Source organism: Phalacrocorax carbo, chromosome 1 (genome assembly GCF_963921805.1).
Source record: "Phalacrocorax carbo chromosome 1, bPhaCar2.1, whole genome shotgun sequence".
NCBI lineage: Eukaryota > Metazoa > Chordata > Aves > Suliformes > Phalacrocoracidae > Phalacrocorax > Phalacrocorax carbo.
In genome coordinates, this window is record NC_087513.1 from 131,396,760 (window position 1) to 131,424,447 (window position 27,688).

Consider the following 27,688-nt stretch of genomic DNA (forward strand, 5'->3'; position numbering starts at 1 on the left):
GACTTGTAATACCGCATCATCTTCCCTCATACTTTTACAATTTAGTTTGGTTTCATGGTTCATGAGGAAAATAATGACATTTTTACCGTCATTGCTCTTAGTGAAGATGATTAGAAATGCCCCAAATAAACTTTGTTGACATTAAAGAACAGGCAAAGGGACCGAGACATTACTCATTTTCGTTACATTGAGGTTTACACAGCGAAGATTTACTGAAAACGGCATGTGAAGCAGGCAGCAAGGGTGCCAGCAGGAGGGAGAAGACTACTAAGTCAGTAACTAATATGCAATATTTTGAAAAGTGCTTCACAACTTGGAAGGATAAGAAGAAAGGTCCATGTTATATGGACTTGGCTCCTGCAGAAAACATAAGGAGTCCTTGAGCTGCCTCCTCTGTAGGTCTCTGTAGCTTATAAACCAACTCCCTCATATCAGTTTTTGTGATGCTTCTCTGGGGTATTGCTGCAAATTGGACCAGTAAAATTGAAATTCCCTTTCCTCCCCTTCCCCAGTTCAGAGCGCTTCCCTGGGGGCAATCTGCATGCACAACTATACAGCCACTACTGCATAAGCAGCTGGGGAAATGGTAAGGACAAAAGCCTCTTTAAATATTTACTACCAAAGGAAATGTATTTTGGTATTACATCCCAAGGCTCAATTTCAACAGTGAAAGTCCAGCAAGACTTAGTATAACAACATGCCAGCAGTTTCAACCAAAATGTCAACAGAAACTTCACTGCAGGATCCCTGATTTGATTTCATAAATGACACAGTATAAAACACCAATTTGACAAAAAAACCTCTTCATTAATAATATATCCACTGTTTGTACTTTTAATACAGGACAATAGCATTGAGTTAAAGCAGATGAAACAATATGTATAAATGCAAATAAAGCCTGCGTACACTATGACTTTTCAACTGGCTGCTAAAACACTTTCCTACTCAAGGCATCAGCAACACACCAAGCAAAAGGAATTTCTTGTTTAATTTGATCACTTCTCTCTCCTTTTAAAAAAATATTTCCTCGACTTGGCTGAGCCATTTCTAACAACTTCCAATTTCTACTCTTTTCTTTCAAAGTCACATCTTTCCCAGTCCCTTGGACCTTTAAGTTTCAGGTACCCTTGAGAACAACTGCAGTTTCCAGCCCTGTGCTGTCCAATTCAGTCTTTTTAAGTTAAACAAGAACAAAAGAACTGCCTGGGTCTGGGGCCATATGTTGCCCCACTTCCTGCTGTGACATGGACCTCAGCATCCCGTTGTCTCACCTCTCTCTCAGCCATTTCCAAGACTTTTTTCCACATACGTTTCCCTGTTCATGGAACTTTTTTTATTCACTTTCTCTTGTAATTCATTTGTTCTTCCTTCAAAACCTCCCTGTGATTCTCTTCCTTTGCAACACCCACATAAAACACCTTTGTAGCTCCACAGAGCACCTACCTGACCACCTGCCCTTTCCATTCATTTCCTCTTCCAGACCTCTGCCTGATTCTCTCTTCCATTCTTTGACTACCCCTCCTATGCCTCGTATTCTAAGGAAAGGAGATTCATGCAATCACATCAATACTTCTGCACACACATGCAGGATGTTTTTGCCCTTGTTCTCACCTTTTCTCCCACCTTCTCCTTTCCAACATTTGAAGCTATTAGCCATTTATAAACCACTTTCATGAATGCATGGTTGATAGGTTTCAAGGATAATTAAGTTCGTACATGTTTTGTGATCGTACATGCAGCTGGAAAAGTGGGAGCCTCTGAATTTTTCCAGTGTGTGAACTGACACTGTGAGCCTTCACCTTATTCAACATCACAGATTCCAGCAAGATGAAGAGCTTCTAAATACCTCATTCGCAGGGGAAAAAAACCCTTACAATTGGTGCATATTTGGGTTTTTTTAACATTAAAGTCAACCAACTTCAAGACCCTAACCTGCAGGAAATCAGGCTTTTCTAACACCAGGCATGACAGAGCTACTGGTTCTCTTCATGTTTTTTAAACCAGTGTTTGAGAGAAATAATAACACACCTCTGAAACATTAATATGTTAATACATGTGTAATGCAGGCTGTAACACACATGCATGTACGTATACAGTTTTAGAAACTGAGACCTAATTAAAATCTTCAGCAGTATCAGCATCTTTCAGAATGAAAAAAAATTATATTATCTAACATTAATTCATTAAGACAGCCTGAAGGATCCGTAGGAAAACCAGCTACATCGATATAGCACAGCTAATTCCCTCACAGAATTAGGAAATACTGTGGTTCAACAGCTATTCATACTCACAGCTCTGCACATGAAGGAAAACCCTTCCCAAACAATTAAATAAAGATATGTATTGTGAAGGAGATGCATACGCTTGTTATTTCTACATCATCAATATTTTCGGTCTCATATGCTTTACCCTCCTCATCTGCCTTCTTCATATAATGTTTACTTAGGGGAAAATTATCCATAGAAATAACTATTTTACTTTAAAAGGTTGCAATTTGGACAAATACAGACTGCTGTTAGCAAAAGCATTGCCCCAAAATAAAAGTTAATAATATTTCACCACTAGTTGTAACACTGAGCTATTTCATAATGATAGACATTGTGAGGAGTTTAAAACCACTATCATACTTATTTTAGCATCCTAACAAGTGAAAACATCCTCATAGCAGTTTGATTAAATGTAATAGTCCAAAACCTTTTAAAGACAGAGGTAACAAAATCAGTAATATAACTCAGTCTCCAAAGGTCACACATTAAGCTCTAATAAAAATCTGAATGTACAATATTGTTGCATATATTTTTGTCCCAAGTCCATCTAGGATTCATAGTTTTAGGCTTTAATGAAACAAACATTTTATTTGTATTTCTAATGGAACTGCTTTATGTAGAAGCAGGGAGGAATGCAGTAAAATTCACACTGGATAAAGGAATTCTTTAAATGAGTGCTCTGTTAAACATTTACAGCTGTTCCAGTAGCACAATATGGGTAAGTACCACAGCGTTCTTAGGCAGCACTTACTGACAGATTTGGCATACCATTCAAACAAGCATAAAGGGAAATGCATAAGGGAAACATTAGATTCACAGGTTTAAGACTGAAAACCAATTGACAGTAAGTGAATTATTTGTGTGGTGAGTAAAGAATTGCTAAACTCTTTGGTTTCTTTTTGTTTGGGTTTTCATTTCACCCCCACCACCCCACCATCTTGTGTGCAAACCAGATTTACCCTGTCAGGACAAGCAATAACCAAGCACATCTAACAGGACTGCATGAAGTCTCTTATAAAGGAGACTAAACAAATAACACTTTCTTTGTAAGTAAGAACTTACAGGCTTGCAAACATTCAAGCATAATTTTCCCAAAGAATATTCCTCTTTACTTAAAACTACAAAATAGTCACACCATAAACATCACCAAGGTTCATTCACTGAAAACAATGAGACAAAGAAATCCAGCTGAACACGTTTCACCTACAGTAGAAGAAAATGTATGCATTGTGTGTGTCATCATGGTGAAAAGAGGGAGATCCATTTTTGAGTGGGGAATGCATTCTGCTACCACAGTGCTTTCATACAAAACAGGTTTAAAGGCTGCGCTGAAGCTGAACACCTAGAATTGTTCATACATAAAAATGAGTGTTTACGTCATTGCAGGCTGCACGTCTCTGTAGACAACAGAGCATCACCAAAACATTTTACACAGCCCACAGTGAGGCTGTCCAGACTTAACCACTGAAGCATTCAAATGCCTTTACCTTTAAGCACAGATTTTAGCCTTACTTAATAGGTTTTATTTACACATATAACTACTTTGCAGTATATTAGCACATTTAAGCCCATGCCAAAATGACTTGCCCACCTGGGCTTAAAAGTCAAAGAATTACACCCCACCACCACTCTGTGAATGGCCGTAAAAGCAGACCTAGACTTGCCAGGAAGGCCTTTTACTCTAAAATTTTACATTTTGTTACTACTGTCAGCAATTTGACCCATATCTTTTATATAACCAACGATTTCGGGGGAGGGGGTAGATGTTTGTTCATCTCCTTGTTCCATTTTGTTAATGTATCATATATCCAGACAGCAGTGGTAAATTAATCAGACTGGCACACATTTGTCAGCCTGCTAGCTTTTCTCTGGCCACAGCACTGAAAGTCTGGAATAGAAAATCTATCTCTACAAGATCTCTTTGTTCCTACTACGTAGACTTCAGCATAATCTGCAGCAGCAGTTTAAGATTTTTATTTCCAAAAGGGGGATAATGCTAGGGTGAGAACAAGGGATACAGGAGAGTTGCTGTGAAAGACATATTGAATCACTGCCCACTCAGATGGCTGAGTCAAACAGTACACTAAAAAAAATCCAGTGTTCCCTCACAAAGCCTAATTCACAGCCATTAAAATTTGTGACACAACAGCAGACACAAAATGTTGTAGTAGTTATCTCATGGGAAGTTGATTATAGTTTCTTAAATTCTTAATTGAAAAATAAACTACCATATTATCTTAGTTGCACCTCTAATGAAGACTCAATTAAAGCCCTAAGAACAACCATCCCTTCCTCACTCCTAGTCTCTAAGTCTGCATTTACAGTTTATACAGATATTGCTACTATCTTCTAAGATCCAAAACATTCTTCTGATGCTGCACAAGATATATGGTACGTGGGGTCCTTGCTTCAGATAACATGACACTGCAGAGTAGGCAGGAGCAGAAAGCCCAGAAGCACAACTAAGAATTTTTTCTTGAGTAGCGCAGTCAGCAGGAAATACAGATTTCCAGGGTGTTTGGTTGGCGAAGAAGCCAGAAGTGCGGTGGAGGTGAATGAAGACAACATATCAAACCAAGAGCAATGTGGAAGATGGCACCAGCAGAAGCAGGGATGCAAACAAGCTGTGTGCTGGCAGAGCAAGGAGACAAGATGGGAAGAGACAGAGCTCATGCAGCTGCCACCAAATGTCACCCCAGGTCAGGTTCCCTCAGGATTCTTCCTCTACCTGTTAAATCTAGATGTCCCGTGAAAGAAAAATGTTTTGGACTTGAAGGGGAGAAAGGTGGTGCTTAAAGGATGTGTAAAAGATGCTTTTGCTCTTAAGGCTGCCTTCACTTCGCAGCAGCCTCTGACGCATCAGGCGACAAACTCAACACTCAACATTGTGCCAACTTCTGATGAAAATACAACCTTCTGCCTGTCTGTCAGGTGGTTTGGTAAGTTCTGGAAGAAAAAACGTTGGATGAACCTGAGCACCCTTCACTCAGGAGTCATCACAATTTCAGCAGTACAACCAATAGGTAGTAGCAAATTAGTAAAAAAGGAATGAGATACGAGTAGAGTATAATTGCTGGCTGTGTCCTAACCAAAGAGAAAGTCAGTTATAAGCTCAGAAGAATTTTCTGGGATCCCTGTGATATCACTGCTTTTCAGTTCCTGTTTGCCTCTGGACAAAAACTAGGAAGTTTTCACTGGTGCCACTGAAGATGCAAGTACCACGGTAAAATCCTAACATAATTCTGTTAAAGACGAAAAAGGTAGTTTCGTTCTCAAAATCCTCCATGAGTTCATGGTGATTTTAGAGCAAGAAAGTCATGAACAAATGATGTATATTCAGAAATCTCAGAGAGGCAGCAAACACAGACACATCAACACACAAAGCAATACTTTTACAAAGTGGTTTTCAGGTGGACTGTAAATATGTGCTGTAAGAACAAAACCTTATCTGGATTAAAGGAAATAATTATGTCTAATTTCAATTTCAACTAAATGTGCAGATACTACTGGACATACTACTGTACAGAAATTAAAAAAATACTTTTATGAGGTTAGAGATACCTTAGTGCCACAAAATTGCAATGTATTCCTGTTGTGGATCCTACTTTAATCACAGATTTAAAAAAATTCTCTGATATACCTTATGTTTACCTTGAGGGACATAAAACTTTTTACCTTGATTTTTATTTTTAGATCAGCTGCACCCATTTTTCAATTGTGTTTTTCTTCATTCATTCTAAACATTTTCTTTAACTAATCAGTTTATTTGTCTTTCAACTACGTTTTTTTTTGATTGTCAGCATTCCAGTTTTCCTAGATCTTTGACTACTTATTTTGTATTTTTGAACACTGTACTAAAGAAAAAAAAAAACAAAAATAGATGGAGATCTGTACTCATTACATTTGCCACTTGGCTTCCAGACTGTAGCATACTTTGTGGTCAGGAATATAAAGCAGAGTTTTCCTTGCTTGACCAGAGTGCCACTTCACAGTATTTATCTCCCTCCTGCTTTGATACCAAAAAATAAATTTGCATAAAATGAGTTGCCCAAAGGTTGTGTGTGTTTTCACTGTAATTCAAAAGAAACCTTGAGAAATACATTTATCAGAACTGCTATACCTAATCTCAGCAAAGCAAACACATTGCACAGAAAGCACTGAGGTTTCCTCGGTAGGACAGAGTGTGTCAGCCCTATAATAGGCAGGAGAATCTCTAGGAACCTGACACATCAGAAAAGAAGGACGATTCAGAAAGATGGTATATATTACTGTTCCAAAGAATACAACTTTCATGAATTACAGGGGTAAAGACTGAAAAGAACACCAATGATCTAACTGGAAGTCTAAAACACCTGAATGACTGTATATATGATTCTCTAATTCTTGAGAAGTATTACTGGAGACATTTTGATGCCAAGTTGCTTTGAATACCAGATAAATAGTTTGTGTAGCTGTAGCCTAAAGTGTGGTTTTCCATCAGCCTAAGAGCGAAGTTAATCGTCAAGTGGAAATGCACCATACTTCCACAAAAGACTCTAATAGTTATTCAGGGAAGCACCAATCTAACCAGCAAATTGGCTTGGAAAAATTTGAAGATTAGGGAAAGAGTATAAAATAAAACATTATTAAGCTAAAATATTTTTTTAAGTCCTCTGGAAGAGAAGATAGATTTTGTGGGCTGAAAAGGTAACAGAAAGTTAAAATTATTCTGAAAAGTTTAAGGCCATAACCTATTAGTGTGATGACAGTTTCTTTACAGGACATTATCAGAGAGCTATTTCACACTCCTCAAAATGATCAGCCAGCCTCTTTTGAAAATAGCTAGAATTCTCTACTAAGTTTTCCAGTTCCTAAATGAAACTAAACCAGTAGACTTTTAAAGCCTGCCAATAAAAGTTACCCTAGTTTTCAGTAAAGCTCAATCCCTGACATATGTCTGGAAGTAGGACTACTCCAGGCAGAGACCTGGAACAAAGAGCGTTCTTGGATTGGTCCTGCACAGTGGCACCACAAAAGCCACAGTGAAAGTAACTCAGCAAATCACAAAATTGTGCCTGGCCTAACAAGGTCCTTATAGATAGTAAGTGTCCTGCAGAAACATCATAAAGAGAGAGTTCACTACAGCAGCAAGTGAAGCACAAGTCATATGGAGTCATCACCATTCCCTACGCATAAAAACCATTTCACTGCATTTCTATGCAAGTTGGAGCTGCTGCTAGCTGCTTTTTCCAGACATGACCCGAAAAACACTGCATAGGGGCAGCCTAGTATCACTGTTACAATGGAACGGATAACCCTAATAGCCACTTTAGTCCTCCTAAAGGTTTGCTCCCCCCTCTCTCACACCCCAGAAATGGAACTGGTGTTAGAAACCAACCAAAAATTTAAAATTTAGGGCCCAGATTTAATAGAACAGCTGTGCAGAATAAAATTATTTCCATGTTCCTGACTTTAAATACGTTATTTTAAAAATCTTTCTATCTCCCCCTAGTGGCCCCAATAGCTTCTTAGAAGGAATATAATAAGCAGAACCCTATTGACCTCCAGATATTCCCACTTCCTGAGAAAAATGCAGTCGTTGTCCTGCCTTCATCCTAATTTGGGGCTTCAGAAAGAAGGAGGAACAAACCTAACTGAAATACCCACAGCCTCATAAATCAGAAAGTCTTAATATGTTACAGAAAACATTTGCCAGAACCAGGTGTTTAAGCTACACAGATCTTCAAAAGGACTTTCCCAGAAATCTGGATGAAATATCACTTCTAGAAAGCATTATTTGGATAGTAAAGACAGCTTTGATAAAAGTGGGCTACCACCATGGCTGCCCTCATTTTCAACTTCTTGAAAGTCCTGGGTCTGATCAGCTATCATTTCAGATAAATGCAAAAGTAATTTTGCATTTTACTGGGAGTAGAACTGATATGCATAGTTTTAGAAATTATTTTAGAGATCTTCCCCTACCAACAACAAAACCTGCCAACAGAATTATCTCTGACAAACACAATATAGCTGCCTTTATAGCCATAATTTTACTAAGAGGGAATTCTCAACATACTTCTGAGCTACAAACAAATTTTACAGACTGGATTTGTCTTTTAATACTAAAAGTGCACAATCTGAGCACAGTGCACAGTACTACAGTGACACGTTAGTGCTCAGATGCAGATGTGTCCTAGCATCAACAACTGCTTTCTTCTTTAGTAGTTCAACTACTAAATTCATATTAAGATGCTAAAATTACATTGTTTTTCAATGTGTTAAACGTATATATATATGTGAAAGTTTAATTTTTAATGCCAGACTATTTTATGCAAAAAACAATAAATCTCAACTTTGTAACGAACAGTACCCATTAGCTACAAATCCAATAAAAAAACAATTAAGGTTCTTTCTAAATAGAAAGAAATGGCAAACACTGATCTGCCTATGCAAAAAGAACATGGTTTTTTACTGTTCCTTCTGTTTAAAAACCCAGAATGATAGGCTGTTCTCTGCCAAAAATTATTTGCAGGGAGAAAAAGTGAAGCCTATAGGTCTTCCAAGTAACAACAAGCTAGAGGTACAGCTAAAAATATATTCCCAATTTTTCATGTCTCAGTACTAAACTCTTTCCATGAGATTGTACTGTTTCTCTGTGCATCTAATGTAAACATCTAAAAAGAAATTTAGGAGCACAACTTTAGTTACTCTGGTTCTGAAACTTCAGGAAAGGCTAGAAAGGGAGGAGAAAAGAAGAAGCAGTGGTATCTGCAGTCTATTGAACAAAAGAAAGAGTTGGAAATTCAGCTTAAGAAATGGAAAAGACTCATGCCTCACCTAAACCTTTCATATGGAAACCATTTATGGGCCAGAAGCCAGTTTTCCTCAGGAAAACGAAACACAACAAAGCCCACAGCAGTAAATCCAAGCGATTCTGTCAGATTTTAAGAATTACACAGAGATGATACTCTGAACGAAACTTCTGCTGATGGATACAAAGCAAGATACACCTTTAAATCAAGATACGCATTTTATTTTCGCAGATAAAAATGTCCTGTGATGCATTTTATAAAGACATACAGATATGCTAATTTTAACCACTTCAGGAGTTTCAATGATCATCTTAAATACCTGCATATTACTCTTGTTATCATTAGAAAAATATTGCTAGAGATATGCTAAACGAGACCGCTTAAGTTCTGGTCCCACATCCTTCCTAGGTAATAGAGGTGAAAGTATAAGACAGTTCAAATTGCATCTACAGTTTCAAGATGTATTTCACTGCCATTTAAAAAACCTGAAATGCTATATGCATGTTTACACATACACACACACTGGAAGTATATATTGATACCTATATAATGAAAAGTATGATAACAGTTTTGTGGATTTCATACTATCAGAGCAATGAATCTGAGCTATGCAGGTCAAAGTGGTATTCTATATTAATAATAAAATACATATATAACTTACTGATGTCATCCTGTTGCTATATTTTATTTCCAGATATGTGTAGGGTTGCAGTGCATTTAGAAAGATTGTACTGCAATGCCATCTGAATTGCATGCTGACTTAACAAGAAAAAATTGCTACAAACATCCTCTCAGAATTTGTAAATTAATTCTGCTTCTATTTCAATGTCTACATTACGCTTTGAAAAGAGCTTGGGGTTTGTGCATGTGCATGATCTGGTTACCTGTGACACATTTGGGAGATTTTACCTGTCCAACCACGCCAGCAGACTTTTAGCTGCTCCAATCAGATCCACTACTGATGTCAGAAAATCATTTGGTAACTTGCGGCTGGTCCTTCCATCATAGTGACCACTCCTCCGCCTCCCAGTGATGAAGTTCTGCAGATTTTTGGCAGAGGCATTCAGTTTGTGAGAAAGGGTTTTTAGATTTTCTGTTTCCAAACCATAGTTCTGCATTGAAAAAAAAGACAAAGAGAAGAAAGTTAGCTTTGCAGCTGAACATGAAGTACCGAAAACAGCAAGACTGCTCTTCTGCTTCAAAACTTAACTATTCCTAATAATTAAAGTAGAAATACACCCACTCATTAGTTTTTAAATGTATGGCATGTTCTGCTTCTAAAGGGCATAAAAATAGAACAAAAGAAGAGCAAAATTATGAGTGATCTCTTAGATGGTTTTAAGTGAACTGAGAAGTACATCTCAAAATGAAGAAAAAAAACTAGTCTGGAAGATTGATTTTCAAGGCAGTGCATCACTCTCAGTAATCTGATGGTTTTCTCAGTAGATATGATGGTTATGGACCAGACTCCTGTGCCCGTACTCACACCAATTCTTAAGATCATATTAAGCAAGAGGGCTTGCAACTAGCAGAAGTATGCAGTATGGACAGTGTGACACCAAATTGCTTTTGCTGATTTCAGTGAAGGAAGCACGTGCATTTCCTTCTTTTTATTCTTCTAAGTAGTAAAGGACCCCCAGAATCACAGATCAGAGAACACAGTGGCAGTCTGCACAATGTCTGTGTTGCCCTTTTAAAGTCAAGCTGTAAACTTTGCTTCCATTTAAGAGTCAATCTCTTAGATTTAAATTATGTTCCTTAGCTGTGCAGCAGAGACAGAAATAATTATGTAGAAATATTAATAAATAGCACTTGAAATTCCTTCAAATACACAAATGTTGCTGAAACAACACTAGAGAATGCCCTAATTTAGTGTTCAATTACAATATAATATAGTACCATCAGTGATTTGTTATTTCTGTAATAGATTTGGTTTTTTCACAAATGCAAAGAATAATAGTTATTTCAAAAGAGATCTTCTTTTGCCTTTGTAAAGGAATAAGCAGTCGCATAGGCTTGAGTTTGTTATTCCTGTAAGACAAAGATGAGACTTCTGAAGGTTCTCCTCACCTTAACCACATCACAGGTTATAATGGAGGATGCTCACAACTTGTACAGTTGATGATAGAAAGAGCCACTTACTATTGAAGGTGGACCATTTCCTACCAGAAATGATGATGAAGTAGAATGCAGAAAGCTCCTCAGCTGCATGCAGAAAAATGCACTTCCTAACCACCCCTTATCCTCACCAGCTCACACACCAGGCCCCCCAGTTTGGTCCTCACGCTAATCTGTCCATAAGAAGAGACAGAAGTAGGGATGTATTTGCCAATGTTAATTTAAGACTGATGAAGCTTATTTACCTTAGTCTTTTTTCTATAAGAAATGGGGCGGGGGGAGGTGAAGATCATTACTTACAGCAGTTGTCATGCTCCTAATCCAAACCATATACTAAATGAACTTAATCTCCTCTTTAATTATACAGGGACTTTAATTATACATGAAGATTACACTAAAGCCAGCTCCAGTGAGTCCCCAGTCCCCAGCCCTCCCACAATGGCCACTCACAAGCAAATGGGAGATGATTGTTGCATGGAAAGACTTTAGCACACAGCTTGTCTTCCATCTCCCAGCCAGACCCTTTTTGTGCTTGCAAAGCAAACACACTTCGTGAGGGAGCCACTAGAACAACAGCCATCTTTCCGCAGCAGAAGATGCACTTTGGGACTCGGCTTAAGGGGCAAGTGGCCACACACTGAGGTTGCATTTTAAAAATCTCTACTGTAATTTCAGAGAGCATCCATATTCTGGGCAAGGAAGGCTTTGCGGGCATGTTTCTCAACTGCACAGTTTCTGTGTAGGCACCGTCGTCTGCCACCACATTCAGTTCCCAAATAGACAAACTGTGTGTTTGGGCAGTGACTTTTCCACCGTATAAGTATTCAATAGCAATTATACAACAGATAGAGTTAGGATATAAATAAAAAATTACGAGATTAAAACAAAAAATTAGGATGGTAAAGTAAAACATACTTTATTATGCAGCTAAATGGCTCATAACTAATAACTTATTAAATCAGTCCAAATTAAAGAGATAAACATCAGATAAAAATAAATTTGTTTTTGCTGCAGTTTTCTGTGGTTGTTGTGGCTGAAAGAGCACGATGGAGATCAAGGACTCAGTAGGAACAAGTTGGGGAAAAAAAAAAACCCAGGCTCATTCTTATTTCATCCTGCTTCTCGAGCATCTAGCTCATTTTGTCAAAATTAACGGGGTAAGAAACAAATGAAAGATATTCTGGATGATAGGTACATCATACAAAATGTCTCAGAGATCAGTCAAACCGAAACCCTACCACAAGCGAGCCCCACAACACTCGCGCAGCACAGCACTCGCCTCCCCAAACATGGGGGTAGCGACCAGAAACCGCAGGCTGGCCACAGGGCTCCTCTGGGGTTTCCTTATTTTGGACACACTGAAATGTTGAACTTCTTAATTCAGGGGGCTGTTACTAAGAAGCTGAGTGTAATTATCCAAATACCGTGCTTGCCTTCAAACCCCACGAGGTAAATGTGAGTTTCCTCAGCGGTCACCACGCCGCCACTCCCAGCCCCCCTCAGCACTTCAACATGCCACTTGCGCTTTGCGCCTGACCCAGGGAAGAGCCCTGACTCCCTGCCCCACATGGCTGCTGCCCATCCACCCCAGGCTGAGCCGCTCCTGAGCCGCGGCTGAGCCTGAAGACCCCATCCCTCAGCACCAAAACTCGTTGTCCTTCATTAAGCCTGGGGTGTGCGCGGGGAAGGAGCCGGCCAGGCCCGGGGCACCCGCTTGCCTCCCCAGCCAGGCTGCATGCAGGGCCGGTGGCCGGGGCCTCACACTAAGGCCCAGGTAGGAACCCCAACAGGCATCCTACAGGCCTCCAGTCCCACCAGAAAGTAACACCTGCGATACTGAACACCACAGACTAAGCAAAAAGTTACTAAAAAGTTTACGACAGGAAAATAGGGTGCATGTGTTTCTTTAGAGAATCAGCTCCTATAAAAGCTTGGTGGCCTCTTGTTAATATTTCAAGTGATGGACACCTACAGACGTACTCTTTTTCAGATGTCTTTTCTCACTGTCAGATATTTGGAAAGGAAGAGACAACGTTAACAGATACAAAGTCTATTTCCATACATATTCATCAACTGTGTGTGTTTTCTTGAACATAAAAAAACCCAAGGGACAAATTTAATGCCTAAGCTACACATAAAATCCAGTCTTATGAGGAACGGCACTGATTTCGGTAAAGCCTCCACCTGTAATATGAGAGACATATAGCCAGAAATGGAAAACGAAGAGATAAATTTCAGGCAGAATATATTCTTGCGCAGCTGTGTTTATTGAAGCCTTCAAGTAGAAGGATCCTAAAACAGCAGCCAAGCTAACAAAACCCCCACTTTGTTTATCGCTAATATTTCTGGCCCACATTACAAAATGAACAGAGAGTTGCATGTTCTAATATTGGAAAAAAGCTCGCTCAAATAATAACTGCCAACTTTAATCATACTTTATATGTGATAATATACTATTAACAATACAGTTTTCTTAGAAATACACCGCATTTATTTTCAAGCAACGTAAGAAGATAATTGCAGGCAAAGGAGACAATTCTTTGTTTTCCCCTTCTCTGCATTTAGCCAGCACTAACACAAGTTATGCTTTCATTAGCCAAAATAAATTTACATTTGCTGAAAGAACCACCAAGAAATCTCTGCATGCTTGTAGAGATTACAAGAAGCTAAGCAAGTCTACGCATCCGCTTTCTCAACAAGAGGCCACAGAGCAAGCGACTCTTCAGAGACACCCCGCCTCAACAGAAACGTCTCTAATGGAGTCTCTTCTGGCAATCACAAAACAAGAACTTGATGAAGCTAAGCTACACAGAGTAATAGCTTGTCAGCAGGTGTTCGAACTAAAGGTGGTGGGAGCTATTAATAGACATTTTACCTGCTAATTACTTTTCTGTGGCTTCACATGACAGTGTGAGTGATGAATTGTAGGTCTTTTCTTCACATGCTGACAAGCAGCCGCTCTAATCACCACTGATGAGGTTTGCTTTTTTTTTTTTTTTCCCTTTTTGTTGAGGGGAGCCTAGTCCCTCTGCCAGCCCATCCTTGCACCAGCACCACAGGGCAGGAAGAGAGTTTGGTAACCAAAATTTGCATGTAAAGAAAACTTTTTTTGCATGAGTTTGATTAACGTTCATTAGCTGTCAATTCTGCCCTCCCACCCCCAATTAAAAAAAAAATAATCAGAGCTCATTTCAACTCTTTCCTGTGTTAAATTCGCTTAACACTTGCTGGCAGGGAAGCACACTTCACACTGCTAGCACAGGTTAAAAAATAAAGCGTTCCTAACTCATGTAGTGCTAACTATCTCTGCTGGCTCAGGCAGGGTGTCTAGAAGCTGCTGAGACCTTTGGTTTACAGCATTTTTATGCTGCTCATTGCAAGGGCAAAGACATCTCAGCTTACTAAAAAATCCAAGCTCAGGTACCAAAAGCCATCCAAATCTAAACACACCACTATACGCAACACAGATGTAGCCACAGTCCTAGTAAAAAATCCAGAAATCCCTTAGAACAGATGCCTCGATCACAACTTTTATGCAACCACAAATGCCTCTACATCTCCAAGCACAAAGGCCACATTAAATTCAAGGACATCGTTTGACTCCTACAAATAATCCAAGACAGAGAAATGAGCATATGGCCCCTCTGCCTACCTCCCTAAATAATTGTTTCTCCTTTTTCAGCCCAGAAAGCTGCTGCAAGCTGTGCAGAGAGGAAGGCATGTGGCAACCAGTGCTAACTCTTACTGAAGAGACACAAGATGGGAACTGAAGATACTACTGTAACACTGGTGCTTGGAGCAAAAGGCAAATAAAAACAGTTTCTCTAAGCAGGCAGAGCAGATAGCAATGCTTACATCGATTGATTTCTGCTGCCCCTCTGGAGAAGGCAAGCAGACTGTATAAACTACAGAAGGAAAAAGTTTATTTTTCTTTGGCAAATATTTGTCACCACACAAAAACGTTATTTTTTAAAGAAGGAAAAAAATGGCAACCTTTTGAAAAGACTAATATTATAGTCTAGATAGCTGTAATGTGCAATAAGTTACATGCAGATTATAATAAATTATGTGTAAAGAAATGTAACTTCTTAGTTACACTTGATGTCTCTCAGTATACAGATAGCAATCACAAGGATGAAATTGTAAGTCTCCTCTCTAATATAACTTTTTAAAAAGTCTTTTTCCACTTATTCACAGACTGAATGCAGGAATTTTAGGTAAGGGTAGCACACATGACAGCTAAGAAATGGACTTAAGATAAACTCAGGCAAGCTTAATTCTGCTCCTCACTATTTTTCAGTGCTTTCATCTTCCATCTTGAGCATCATTTCTGTAGGTAATATTTATTGCTTTTAAACAAGCAACCTGGAAACAGTAAAGCTCATAGAGTCCTCAGTTCTCCAGAAGCCTGGGGAAAATTTTAAATCAATAATCAAAATAGCATCACATGGATGCCATGGCACCTGGCAGCCATTTGAAAACCAGGCCTCAAAATCTGGGGTGGCCAAAAATTTGCCAAGAAAAATTCCAACCTTTGCCTCTGAAGTTGTTTTTAAAAATGAACAAAATGCATCTGAATCTCATTCTCCAAAACACTTGGCTGAACACATCCCACAAAGTATGAGGCAGATAGCTTACCAGCCCAAAGCTGCAAGCGACTGAGAACACAGCTTGTCATATGGAAGGTGCCTTATGTAACTTTATACCTCATCAGATCTGCCTACAACATACATTTCTAACGACCCTTCTTCCAGCATCACAAAATGCCAACACTAAGGTTATCTCTCCTTCAAATAGCACTGACATATGGGGTAATTTAGAAGTGCACAACACATGATCCTTACACATGTGTTTCATAAACACAGAATAAGTAGATAAGGAAGAAAAACCAGATAGCTCAAATGACAGCATTTACTGCAATTCTTAAACGTATACTGATTAAAAGGCAAATGGTTTCAAAGAGTATAAATATTTGTCCTGTATGTTAGCAGTCAGAAAAAAACTCAGGTGCATGATACTAATAGACCTGCAGAACCCAGGAAAGATTCATAATCATCATCCCCTTTCCTGAAAAATGCCCTTCTTTTTCCACAGCACAGTCAAGCAACAGATCAAAAAGCCAAGCCCTGGTTATGCTTTGTAGCACTAACAGAGCAATTATATAACTTCTTCTTACTCTTTTTCAATAAGCAGTTTCTGCAAGACCAAGTGCTCATTATTTTTTTTGTTTTTCAACTTTCTCATGTAATTTTGTCCCTAGCCAACCAAGCGCTCTTATTTCTCCAGAACTCAAACTACCAGCTACATATTCAGTTACATGCATTTCACAAAGTCTTAAACAGCTAATCAGCAGTTTAAAAAAAAAAAAGAAACCAGAAAGAAAGTAAGTTGTTATGAACACACTACCTTTTTAAACATTTTACACTATAACAGCCCTTTTTATCCAGTCTGCTTTTAACTAGGAGGTTGTATTTTTAAAGATCCCTTCTGACCCAAACCACGCTATGACTCTAAGAACCAGGGCATATATTTCGCACTTGCCTAAAACTCCAAATAGCCCAAAGAAAAAAGCAACTAAAAAAAAGTGTCTAGGATCCAGAACTGATTCTTGAGGAAGGCAGCAGAAAGGACACTCGCCCTTTGCATATAGACATAATTATTGCCTTTGGCATACCCCAGGGTTTACTGCAGTTCTGTATAAAAGATCTACTAGGAAAACCAGAATATTTTCAACATGATCTATATAAGCTACCAGAAATCCTTTAACTCCTTAGCTTTATTGATCTGGTGATGGACTTCAGGCTTTTCTTCTCTGCAGTTAAGTTAGCTCAGGCTAGAGACAGGAAGGCAGATGATGTATAAGCAGACCTTTAACTTCCAAAGGGCGATAGTAAAAAGGTTAAGTAATTTTTCTGCTATGAGCATGCAGAATATTAACAATAAATCCCAACTTCAGTACATACAAACCTCCTTTCCAAAATGAAGTCTTCCTCATTTAGCACTACAGTGATTAAGTCTAATATTGAATATAACTGACAAAAGTAGTTTTTAAGACCTGACTAGTGATAAGGGCAAAGGAAAGGACTTTTGTGTGAGAAATGTCAAGAAGATGAAATTAAGATAAAAGGCATAATTCTTAAGAGGAATCAAATCATCCATGGGTAAAGCAGGTCTATTTTTTACATTCATTTGCATATAAATGTTTTGTGTTAGTGGTAAATTATAAGTAATTTCATGCTGTTAGTGCACACCAATGTTTTCTCTGCCAAATAATAATGCTGCTTCTTCTGCTGCAATCTTCTAGCTTTACAGATTCAAATAGACAGTGTTTATTAAAATTCTCGTGCAGCCATAGCAGATTTAAGTAACTAGTACGAAACCAGTACTGAAAACAGTACGCTGTACAAAGCAAAAACTGTTGTGTTTCGGGTTTTAAGCTGTATTCTCATGAATACAGATTCCCTGAAGAAGTATTTTTCAAATTCACGGGGACTTTACTAAGTTCTTTGGTTAAGGAAAACTTTAAAGCATCCAAAAGCTATTTGCAAAGATTTCTAAATATTCTTATCTTCCCAGAACAAAATATTTCCCACTTCAAGGTCTCCTTTTAAAAAATATTTGAAAATGTTCAGTTTCAAACAAAACTAATTTAATCTTCATTCAAACAAAATATACATGATATTTTGGAAAAGCAAAAAAAAAATCCTCATGTAACACGGCATCGTGGTGATATGTCAGGCAAACTAGATCACTTTCTTAAAGATGGAAAAAGAAATCTTTGGATAGACAGTCTTCAGCCTTTCTCCAGGCAGCAAGGCAAAGGGTAGCATTTTCTGGGAAAAATATGATACCAAGGAAACAAAAATTTAAGAGCCCATGGACACTGAGCAAAATATGGTCATACCCAGTTTTGATAAATTAAACTCTGTCTCCTGACAAACAGATGATGGAATAAGAATTGCATGCATTTCTTCACTGTCTGCAGCACAGTTAGGTACCTCAGGAGCTACAACACCTCCAGGTGCACTCCAAACCTGAAGACTGATATAGTGATCTGATGGCATTATCTAAGTAATCTGTTCTTCAGTATGCATTTCTCTTTTCAGAGGCATCGCCTCCACTTTTCCTCAATTTACTTTCTGTTGGCACTGTTCAGTCACATCCTGTTCTTCAAGCAACCATCAGAGAAACAAGGCTCATCACACTTTATGTGTGGATGAAGGTCTGTTACACTGTTGTTTTTTTAACGATGAAATGTAAAGCAGTCTGAGACTAGCTTCACCACCACATACATACTGAAAAGGATCATGTTCAGGCTAGATCTGGGTGGTAATTTTTATAACTGATGAACAAGCTTATGTTTTATTACATGGCAGTAGCCTGGAGAAAAAATACCACCGTACCTAACTCAGTGCAGTTTCTCCTGTATCTCTAGAGCTGGACACGCACCTTCTTAGTTTACCCTTTGTCAACCTGTTTTGAGATGTCAATTATTTTTTGAGATTTTGTCAATATGAATAAACATGAATGTCCACATCAAGCAGGAATCTACCTGTTGGTGCCATCAGTGTGATCTAGGTTTTATGTCCCAGTTTGAACAGAAAGGGAAGGACAAGAGATTTGCCTTGCTGGAAATAGAACAACTCTACAGGCATATAGCTGTCATGGAGGTTTCTGAAAGACTGACTGAAAACCATGCAACAACTTCTAGCAGCAATGAGATACCATCACAGACCTCACTACTTCTTTCTTTTAAGCACAGAGAACATTTCATTTACCTTGCCCTTTCTGACATACGGATTTTATAAAACACAAAACTGCACTGAGGCAAGATAATCTATCGAACATGTTCCCACCTTCACAGACTGAAGAAGAGAGGGAAGACAACAAACCCCATTAGTTACATTGCCTGCTCTCTCCTGGAGCACGTTCAGCTTCAGTGATGGCATGTGGTATGTACGCCCCCACCATTATCAGCGAGCGTGACCTGTAACAGCAGTAACAGCTGGGCAAAATCTTTATTCCTCCTTCTCTGAAGCACCACAGGAAAAGAAAAACTGTGAATCTCACCCCCAGGATGCTTGCTCTCCTGTCAAGAGCATAGTATGGCAGGCTGGCAGCCAAGAAAGGCTCTACTAAGATGGATGGCAAAGGCCACCATTTGTTCTCTGATGAGCTAATAAACACTGGAAGATCCATTTGTTGCTAGTGCTTATGACAGGAGGGAAATACTGTGAGAGACCATAGCCACCCACCCACCTTCTGTCAAAAATCAATAAAGAATATCCTTTAAATAGTGCTATCAATCATAACTGGTTCCCAACTATTATTGTGGCAAGCAGTTTGTCTATTTAGCGCTGTTCTGTAGGCTCTACCTGGATTAAAGAGGTCCCATGCTCTCTCCACAGCAGCCAAATATGCTTGTTCAGGCCCTCTGCTTTCCTCCAAGAAAATGTTGCCCCGTGAACTACAGGCATGCAACACAAGCAGCTGGTTTTCCACTTGCCATATCCACAGCTGACAGGGCAGAAACTCTGAGTAAAAGTTTACCCTGAAAAAATGCTGGGAAGGGGGCAGGAAGAAAGCAGCTCTTAAAACACATCAGCCATCAACATTGCAGAAGCTTTCCTTGTTGATGGCAACTCTCTTTCGGAAAATCTCCCCTGCAGAGTGGGAGCAGGAATGCACAGTGGGAGGTGGTCCTGTCCCTTCAATTGTCAATGCCAAAAACTGCGTAGGTGATCACTCACTAACTTGGAGAGAATGGCGAGGAGTATCAGAAGTGACAATCCTTTTGTCTTTTAATAATTAGTTCAAAATAAATCAGAGATTATGCTTGCAAGGCAAAATTAACATCACTGTTCCTACCCCATCACGCCACCCATCATCTCCAGCATCCAAACAGATCTTAACTCAGTTGGATCATACACTTGTAACTCATGCCAAATTCTGTCATGAAACCAGTGAAACAGAAAAAATTATCAGATAATTTTCATTATAAAAACCTTGGACAGTGACTACCTGCACTAGCAGTTACCCTACATTGAAGAGTCATAGGCTTAAAGTTCTCCTGAACAATACAGTCGACATTAGGGGCTAATCAGAAGAATGGGCAAGCACTAACGAGGTCAGATACTTACTGATGCAATAAAAAAAGGAAAGCCTGTAAGTATAGGATCAGTAGAGCCAAAAGGATTGTCTCTGAATTAAATTTCCTAAGAGGTTTATCTGATTGGTGAACAATAAATTCAAATTAAGTCCACTAAAATCAATAAAACAATCACATCTTGTATCCCTGAGGAGCCATCAGGAGCCAATTGTGAGACTGCAAACACCTTAGCTTAAATTAGAAGCTGTGATCTGAACACATGCTGTTGTGCTTCAGGGATGAAGTTTTCTTTAAGACAAACTCAGAAAAGCAAACAACACTGTATGTGCAACAAGGACCAGGAGGGCAGAGACTTGCTGCATGAATTAAGGATGCGGTGTTAGCCTTCGGTACAAACTCCTTATTTTATATGCAACTTAGGTCCATACACTTTTGCCTAAGATAAGGGAGCTACAAAGACAAGTTGTGTTTGTTTGTCTAAAGATAACATCTGTAATTACATACCCAGGAAAAAAAGAAATTACAGCTAATAAACAAGTCTTTTTTCTGTTAAAAGAGGTTATTTTTGAAAGAGCCACAATCTGTCTCTCTGTGCCTGGGAAGAATGGTCATCAGTGTTCACCATAACTTAATTTTTGCGTCAGTTAATTAAAATATTTACTTTCTTGTTTCCTTTTGCACTGCCTGATGATAAAAAGTACTTTGTGAATAACTCTCTTTATGTTCCCTTCTATATCAGTAGCATTTTTTTCAGGATAGCATCCTTTCCATTATTTAAAAAACAAATAGATGAGTTAAGTTATTGCACTGAGCCACTTTGCAATGTTATTAGAAATGCTACTCCAAAGAAAAGAGTCTAAGATGTGTTTAAAACCTAATGTCCTCCCGTATGGAAAAGCTTTTCTCCCCCTTTTTTACTTTTTCTTTTGCATTTTGGGGGTTTTTTTAGCTCGCTCTCTTCATTATCCCTCACATTTATCTCCCAAAGATCCAAGGACAGGATATTCAGAAAAGCTGCTGCACACTGAGAATCCACAAGCCCTTCTCAAGAGCCCTTCAGCCTACCATCTTTGATTGCCTCTACTGGGATTCAGCTTTCTTAAAGCTGCTTCTGAGGCTTGGAAAAGTAGTAGGCATTAAAAATCCACAAAACACCACTTTAGGCAGACAAGTACATCTTAGCAGAGCTGTTCACAATCCTTTCTACAGTGGAGAATGCAGACAGTGTGCCCAATCTATCACTAGTCTTTACAGGCACACAAAAAAGTTTGTAAGAAGGGTGAAGTCAGCGCCACACCCCTCACCGAGGGGATAATCCCAGTAACGCATGACGCGACGTGACTGAAAAGACCATTACCAAAATCCTCTCTATGCTCCATCAAAGATGTATGCATTATTTACACATACGATAATTATTTCAGTATTTAATCCTTTCCACTCTGAAATATAAGCAGCTATGTTTCAGCAAGCTCGAATAATCATCTAAAACATAATTTGCATGAAAGGAGCAGTGAAAAATGACATGGTTAATAGCAGGGCATTTTGTTTGTAAAGGGCAACCAGCACTCAATTACTGCATTCACATATATAACTGTTTCACATTCCAAACCAAACCCAGCCTAGTTCTTTTGTGATTTCAGATAAACTTTTCTTCTACAAAGACAGATATGCAAGCCTTAAATCTCTGATACCAATTTATTTAACAAGCTCCATCCTATCAGTAGATAATGCTCTTTATCTTGCTTCTGGTTTAAAATGCTGAATTGTTCATACATTACATGTCAGGAGTTTCTTGAACTACTTAGATAGTCTTTAGGACTAGAAATCCAAACACACAAACTGAATATGCAAACACTGTTCACTCCCCTCCCTGTTTTGCCCCAAGAAGTTTACCAGTGCACAGAGCAAGTCTACTGCTTCCAAGATAAGTTCCTGATGGCCAATTCGTGTGACTCCAAGATCTTCCAGTTCTTGATGAGTAATGCGTAGTAGCTGGTCACCACTAATCTTCTCTCTCTCAAAGTTCTTTATATATTGCTGCAGGCAATCATCAAGACCTGCAGAAACAGGACGGAAGAAGGGAAGGCAAAAGTTAGCAATATTTTGTACTGCCATAAGGAGTAAAAATGGGCTGGAACCAAAAACCAAGCCAACGGAGAATACTTGCCCTTTCTTTAAGTATTTCAACATTACAAAAAATGTAATGCTACCCAGAAATCTTAAGATTTGGAGAGCTATGGCAGCCATGGCTTTTCAACCCGTGGACAATACTAAACTCTCCTGAACCCTGAACAGAGCCCTGAATTCCTGTAGTATACTGAGTTATGAATGCCTACCTGGCAGCCCCTAGTAACAGGTATGTTAGCAATGCCTCCATTACACCTGGGAGGGGAGAGAAGAGGGAACAATGGAAGAGAGTAAGACTTGCATCCTACCCTAGGTACAGCATATCAACAGACGCTGTTAATTATTACAGCACTGTAAGAGACTGGAAACAAGGGAAAGCATATGCACCAGAGCCAAATTCTAAGGGAACAATGAGAGTGTGAATATGCTTAACACCATACATCCAGGAGCTATCAGTGCCTCTTAAACTTGCTCCCAGCGTACCTCTTCCATGGTATGTCGCACTACAAAAAGGGTCTGCTGGAGATGCCCTCAGCTAGGAATCCATCTCTTCATGGGGCACTTGACTACAGTGCCCCATGCAGTGACACAAAAAAATGGTAGTGCCACATCATTGCGTCTTTCCGACTCCAAGACCATTCGTATGCTTCTGAGTCACCTGAAAGTTCACAGATCATGCCAACCCCTAAAACTAGCTCCAAAGAGCTCTAGAGAACAAGAAAGGTGGCAACACTGCAAATGCTGGGTCCCAACTGCAGCAGCAGATCCAGCTCAACGTACCACAGTTTACAAACTGTATGGAGTCACTAAGAGCACACAGATGCTTACTGAGCATGAAAAGCCATTAAAATCAAGACCTGGGTGCACTCCCCAGAACAGTGTAATCGGGGAGCAGAAACAGGCCTGTTGTGCCAAAAAAGATCCTAGAAGTGCACGCGAAATATTTGCTCAGGACATGGATGAGTGCAGGGTTGTACAAGACCAGGTCCTGCTTTAGCGGCCACACCTACTCTAGCTATTCAGTTTGATTATCAGTCTAATGACATGTAGCTGACTACACGGTTTTGCCTGGAGCAAAGAGCACTGCAGAACGTGAGATAATCCATCATGCATCTCTTCCCCATCAATCTTTGCCCAAGAGTACCAGACCAGTACAAGGAAGCTCTGCAGCGGGTGTATCCTTGTGCCAAGGGGATAAGGAAGACTCGGGTATTTGGTGGTCCATCTGAAATTTGTGTCTGAATACATTCTGATGGATCAACGTGACTGCTACCAAGTAGCAGGATTTGACAAAAACCTGAATGCATTAATTTAGCTGCTTCTTGAGAGATACCACCTTTCTGATGGTTGTCTTCAAACAATCCCTAACATTGAGAGGACATCTGCTCATTAGGTTGCAAGGAAGTGAGAACATTTTACTCGCTAATCAAAATGCCTGAAAACTCTGAAGATACATGGAGGAGAAAAGATTGATCTGACTGCTGAGCTCCAGTTGTCTCATAAGAGCCCCAGCTTGTCATTCACCCCTTTTAGGGTGTAACCACACCTCCAAAGACACTCACATGAGGAATATGTTGGTACTGCAGGCAGGGATGCCCCAGTACCAGGCCAGCCTGCCATTCCTGGCTCAGCCCTTGGGCGAGTGTCACCCACACTCTGTCCCTGCTCCCACGCACCAGCACAATCTTCACATGGCTTTAACTTCTAGAATTCACACACCAAAACTAAACCACACACAAACACACTGTAAACCAAACACTCCAGGCCCAAGACACGGGAGCAGGTCCCCAATTCCAGCAGCCTCCAACTACAACCTTCCAGAGCCTGCCACCTGATTTCCTGCCTCCCAAACAAAGCCACTTAAAGGTCTAGGTTAAACAAGCATTTGGAGCTATGCCTTCCATTCATTTCCCTTTCTAATCAAACAGTTGCTCAAATATACTTGATTACAACATATTAACAGAGAACAAAAATGGTGACCCAGGACTGATCATGTATCGCATCTTGCCGCATAGCCTGGTTCTCAGATGTGCTTGCCCAGGCTTGTGAGGAGCTAAAAATTGTTCCCTAATTCTCCAACAAAGAAAATACAAATGGTTAAACTTTAACTAAGAGCAACGATCTACTAAAGCTTTTATTCTCCTAAGTTTATTCCCCTACAGCAGGGAAAACCTGAATTATCAGAACCACCAAGACTGGTCCATAAAATGACTTGGTTGTCACACATATGCATGAAAAAGAAGACAGGAACACTCACTGAGGTCAAAACAACTCAGCCTGCTGCTTTGTGGGGTGCCCCACTGGATTTTTTCCCTTTGTACTTATATAATTAATACTCTGCCGTTGGCCTCAGAACTGTTTGTTAATCAAAAGTAATGTTTCACTGTAAAACAACACAATACACGCAAGATCTTAATTTCCCTCTTTCTTAGACACCATTGCTTCAGAACATGTCAAAGAGCACGAGTCCTGCCTATTCCCAAGGCATTTCAATGGGAGCCCTCAGTTCACCCAAATGCTGCCGCCTCTCTTACAGGCTAGGCAATGCTCATCATTACTAGCAAACGCGCAAGCAGCAATAAAAATCAGGTACTCTTCTCTGCCTGACACCTGAAAGTAAGGCCATTTACCAAGTCCCAGTGCTATAAGAACTCATTCAGACATTTAAATTTAGGTTGCAAAAGGAAATAATTTTTCTCGCATCTTCTTAAATCCACTTTACTTGTTCACACACACACACGATACCATTATCCTGAATTATCTGACATGAGCCTTCTTGATTTATTCATATTTGTAAGTATTTTCTCCCAAAGCCCTTCTTAGGCCAAGTTTTCCATCTGATATATTAATTGCATGAACTGATTTTCAAGCACAGTGCCATGTATAACGGCATTTATTTTTTGAAAGAAAATGAATATTCTTGACAATACATAAACACTTCATCTAAAAATGTATTAAAAATAGGTCATAGATGTGCTTTTGCTAAATGACAAAAAAAGAAGGCAGTAAGTACTTCTGACGTTTCTGAACTTTAGTCCCACACCGTTTACATAGACTGCTGAATAACAACATTAAAATATTCAGCGTCATCAGGTATCAAAAAATGAATTCCCAGCTAAGAGACTAGCAACACAAATCCAGAGTAAGTCATGACAGATGCATTTAATAAACACTTATTGACAGTTAATTCTAAATAAAGCCACTACTCTTCCTTTTCCTGCTCTCTATGTATTTTTGTCATTCAGATGTAATCTAGACAGATGCATGTAGTTCATGTAGGGTAAGAAAAAATTTTAAGACAACAAAAATATTACTGACAATTGCTTGACTCACCAATTTCGTAAAAACTACAGCCAGGAAAGAACAAAATAATTTAACCGTAGATTGTGTGACATTTTCAGAATAGCTTGCCACCATTACTTCCCCTCAGTCCCTAAATAGAACATTCTTTTGAAGTAATTTATTTCTGCCATTCTATTTCTTAATTAAAGAGCAGCAATTCTTTTTGTAAACAAAACTCTGCACAGATAGGAAATAATAACAATGCAGAAAGGCTACTAGCATTCCTCGCCCACACCTTTTATCCCCAGAGCCCCAGCAGACAGCCTTGTTTGCCAGCAGCCGGCCAGCCGCTGCTGTGTTCAGATCAACAGGATGGGAGCTGCAGGGAACAGGCGTTCCTGGCTGATAACGTCATTTAACTTGGGACAGGACAAGATATACCAAAGAAGCATCAGCTACCTGGGGTCCACAGAGACACCCTGGAAGCTAAAAGAGAAAGCACAGCTTTCTTACAAGCACTATCTTTTATGATATTCCTGCAAGACCAGCATCCACCCAACTTCAATGTAGTAAGAAATTTTTCTAGCTGTCAAGGTCTGCTCTGCTTCTACCCCCAGATGCCCTCATATCAGAGGATGTCACACAACCCACATACCACAGAAATCCCAACAAATAACTCCATCTGATGTACTATTCCCTGTTCCTGGCCATGGATGCCGTTAAGGTTGCCAAGCATATAGCAGTCCTGGGTATTTCAGGAACAGTGGCCCTGTCCAAAAATCAGGTTTGTTATTATATTCTGGAGGCATAGGGCCTCATAGTATATCAAACAAGTTTTGTGATGCCAATACACGAGTTAACAGTCTCATATTCAACAGCTCTGCTCCTCACCCAAAATAACCCCAAGATTTTTTGAGTATATGTAAAAGCATAGATATTCCAATAAGAGAATTTAAAGTAAAACTGTATGATGATACTACTTTTCCTTTTAGACCTACTCTTTAAAGGAAACACTATATAAAGTAACTTTTTTTGTTGTTTTTCTTGAAAAATTCCTCACCTTGTGTTCCAGGAATAACATAAACCTCCAAGAATGCTAACTACTCAAGAAGCACTCCCCTGGCCCATGTGCTTTCCACCTGAGTTTATCAACCATGGAGTCTGGCAATGCTGTCCAAATCCTACTCTACACTCATTACCTGGCCAGTTTGACTGGGGTCTTTAAGATGTTAATACATTGCACATCTTTGTCAGCTGGCATGCCCCTGAGGTGTTAGGTACACAGATGGACTATTCTGTGCATTAATAGAAAAGAAGCATCTCTCTTCATTAAGTTTAAAGCAAGCTCAACCTCATCTGTGGAACTAAACAAATGAAAAACAACAGCAAATGTAAAGAAAGCTCCTCCAAAAGAAACTGCTCAGAAAAGTCAGTGCTTTTAACAGTAAGAAAAATTTTTCTACAAGTTTCTTTTGCAAGTAGATTATACTGGAGTTGTTTTTTCCCCCTATTCCATCATTGAGTTCTACCTTGTGTGGCCAAGTCAGAATTCATCAAATCAGTAACAATTTTTAATGGCTCACTGATGCAAAATTGGGCTGATTTCTATGCAATGAATTCCTTTTATTACAACAGCACAGTAGAAACTGATCAAGAAATGTTTAATTTCGTTTTTTTTACTGATATGACTTTTCTGGAATAAGATTGCAAGATGCAGTGCCACCCTCCAGGGAAATCTTCCACGCTTGCAATTTCCTAACTAATAATACAACTGCACATTTCATGATCTCTCTGAGGTATTGTCTTATTTTGAAGTATGTAACAGGTTATCTTTTGAAACAAGCAAACCAACAAACCGCCCTGTAATTCAGTGTCAGAACAGGTAATGCACATCTGTTGTAATTCAAAGTCAGATGACCTTCTCCATGAAATATATACTCAGGTTCTGATACCACAGTCTGCTCCTCCTCTGCAAGCAGTTCAGTCTTTCCTCC

At 39.3% G+C, this 27,688-nt stretch overlaps 1 protein-coding gene across 6 annotated transcripts in view; it reads right to left on the bottom strand.

The window, feature by feature from the left end:
- CNKSR2 (connector enhancer of kinase suppressor of Ras 2) overlaps positions 1 to 27,688 on the bottom strand; it is a 225,188-nt gene that overhangs the window by 163,323 nt on the left and 34,177 nt on the right. For all 6 annotated transcript variants that reach the window (XM_064474342.1, XM_064474359.1, XM_064474335.1 and 3 more), the window contains exons 2-3: positions 22,179 to 22,342; positions 9,968 to 10,170 (exon numbers count right to left, since the gene is read on the bottom strand). In XM_064474342.1, coding sequence (XP_064330412.1) covers positions 9,968 to 10,170; positions 22,179 to 22,342 — 367 coding nt within the window. The remainder of the gene's footprint in view (positions 1 to 9,967; positions 10,171 to 22,178; positions 22,343 to 27,688) is intronic.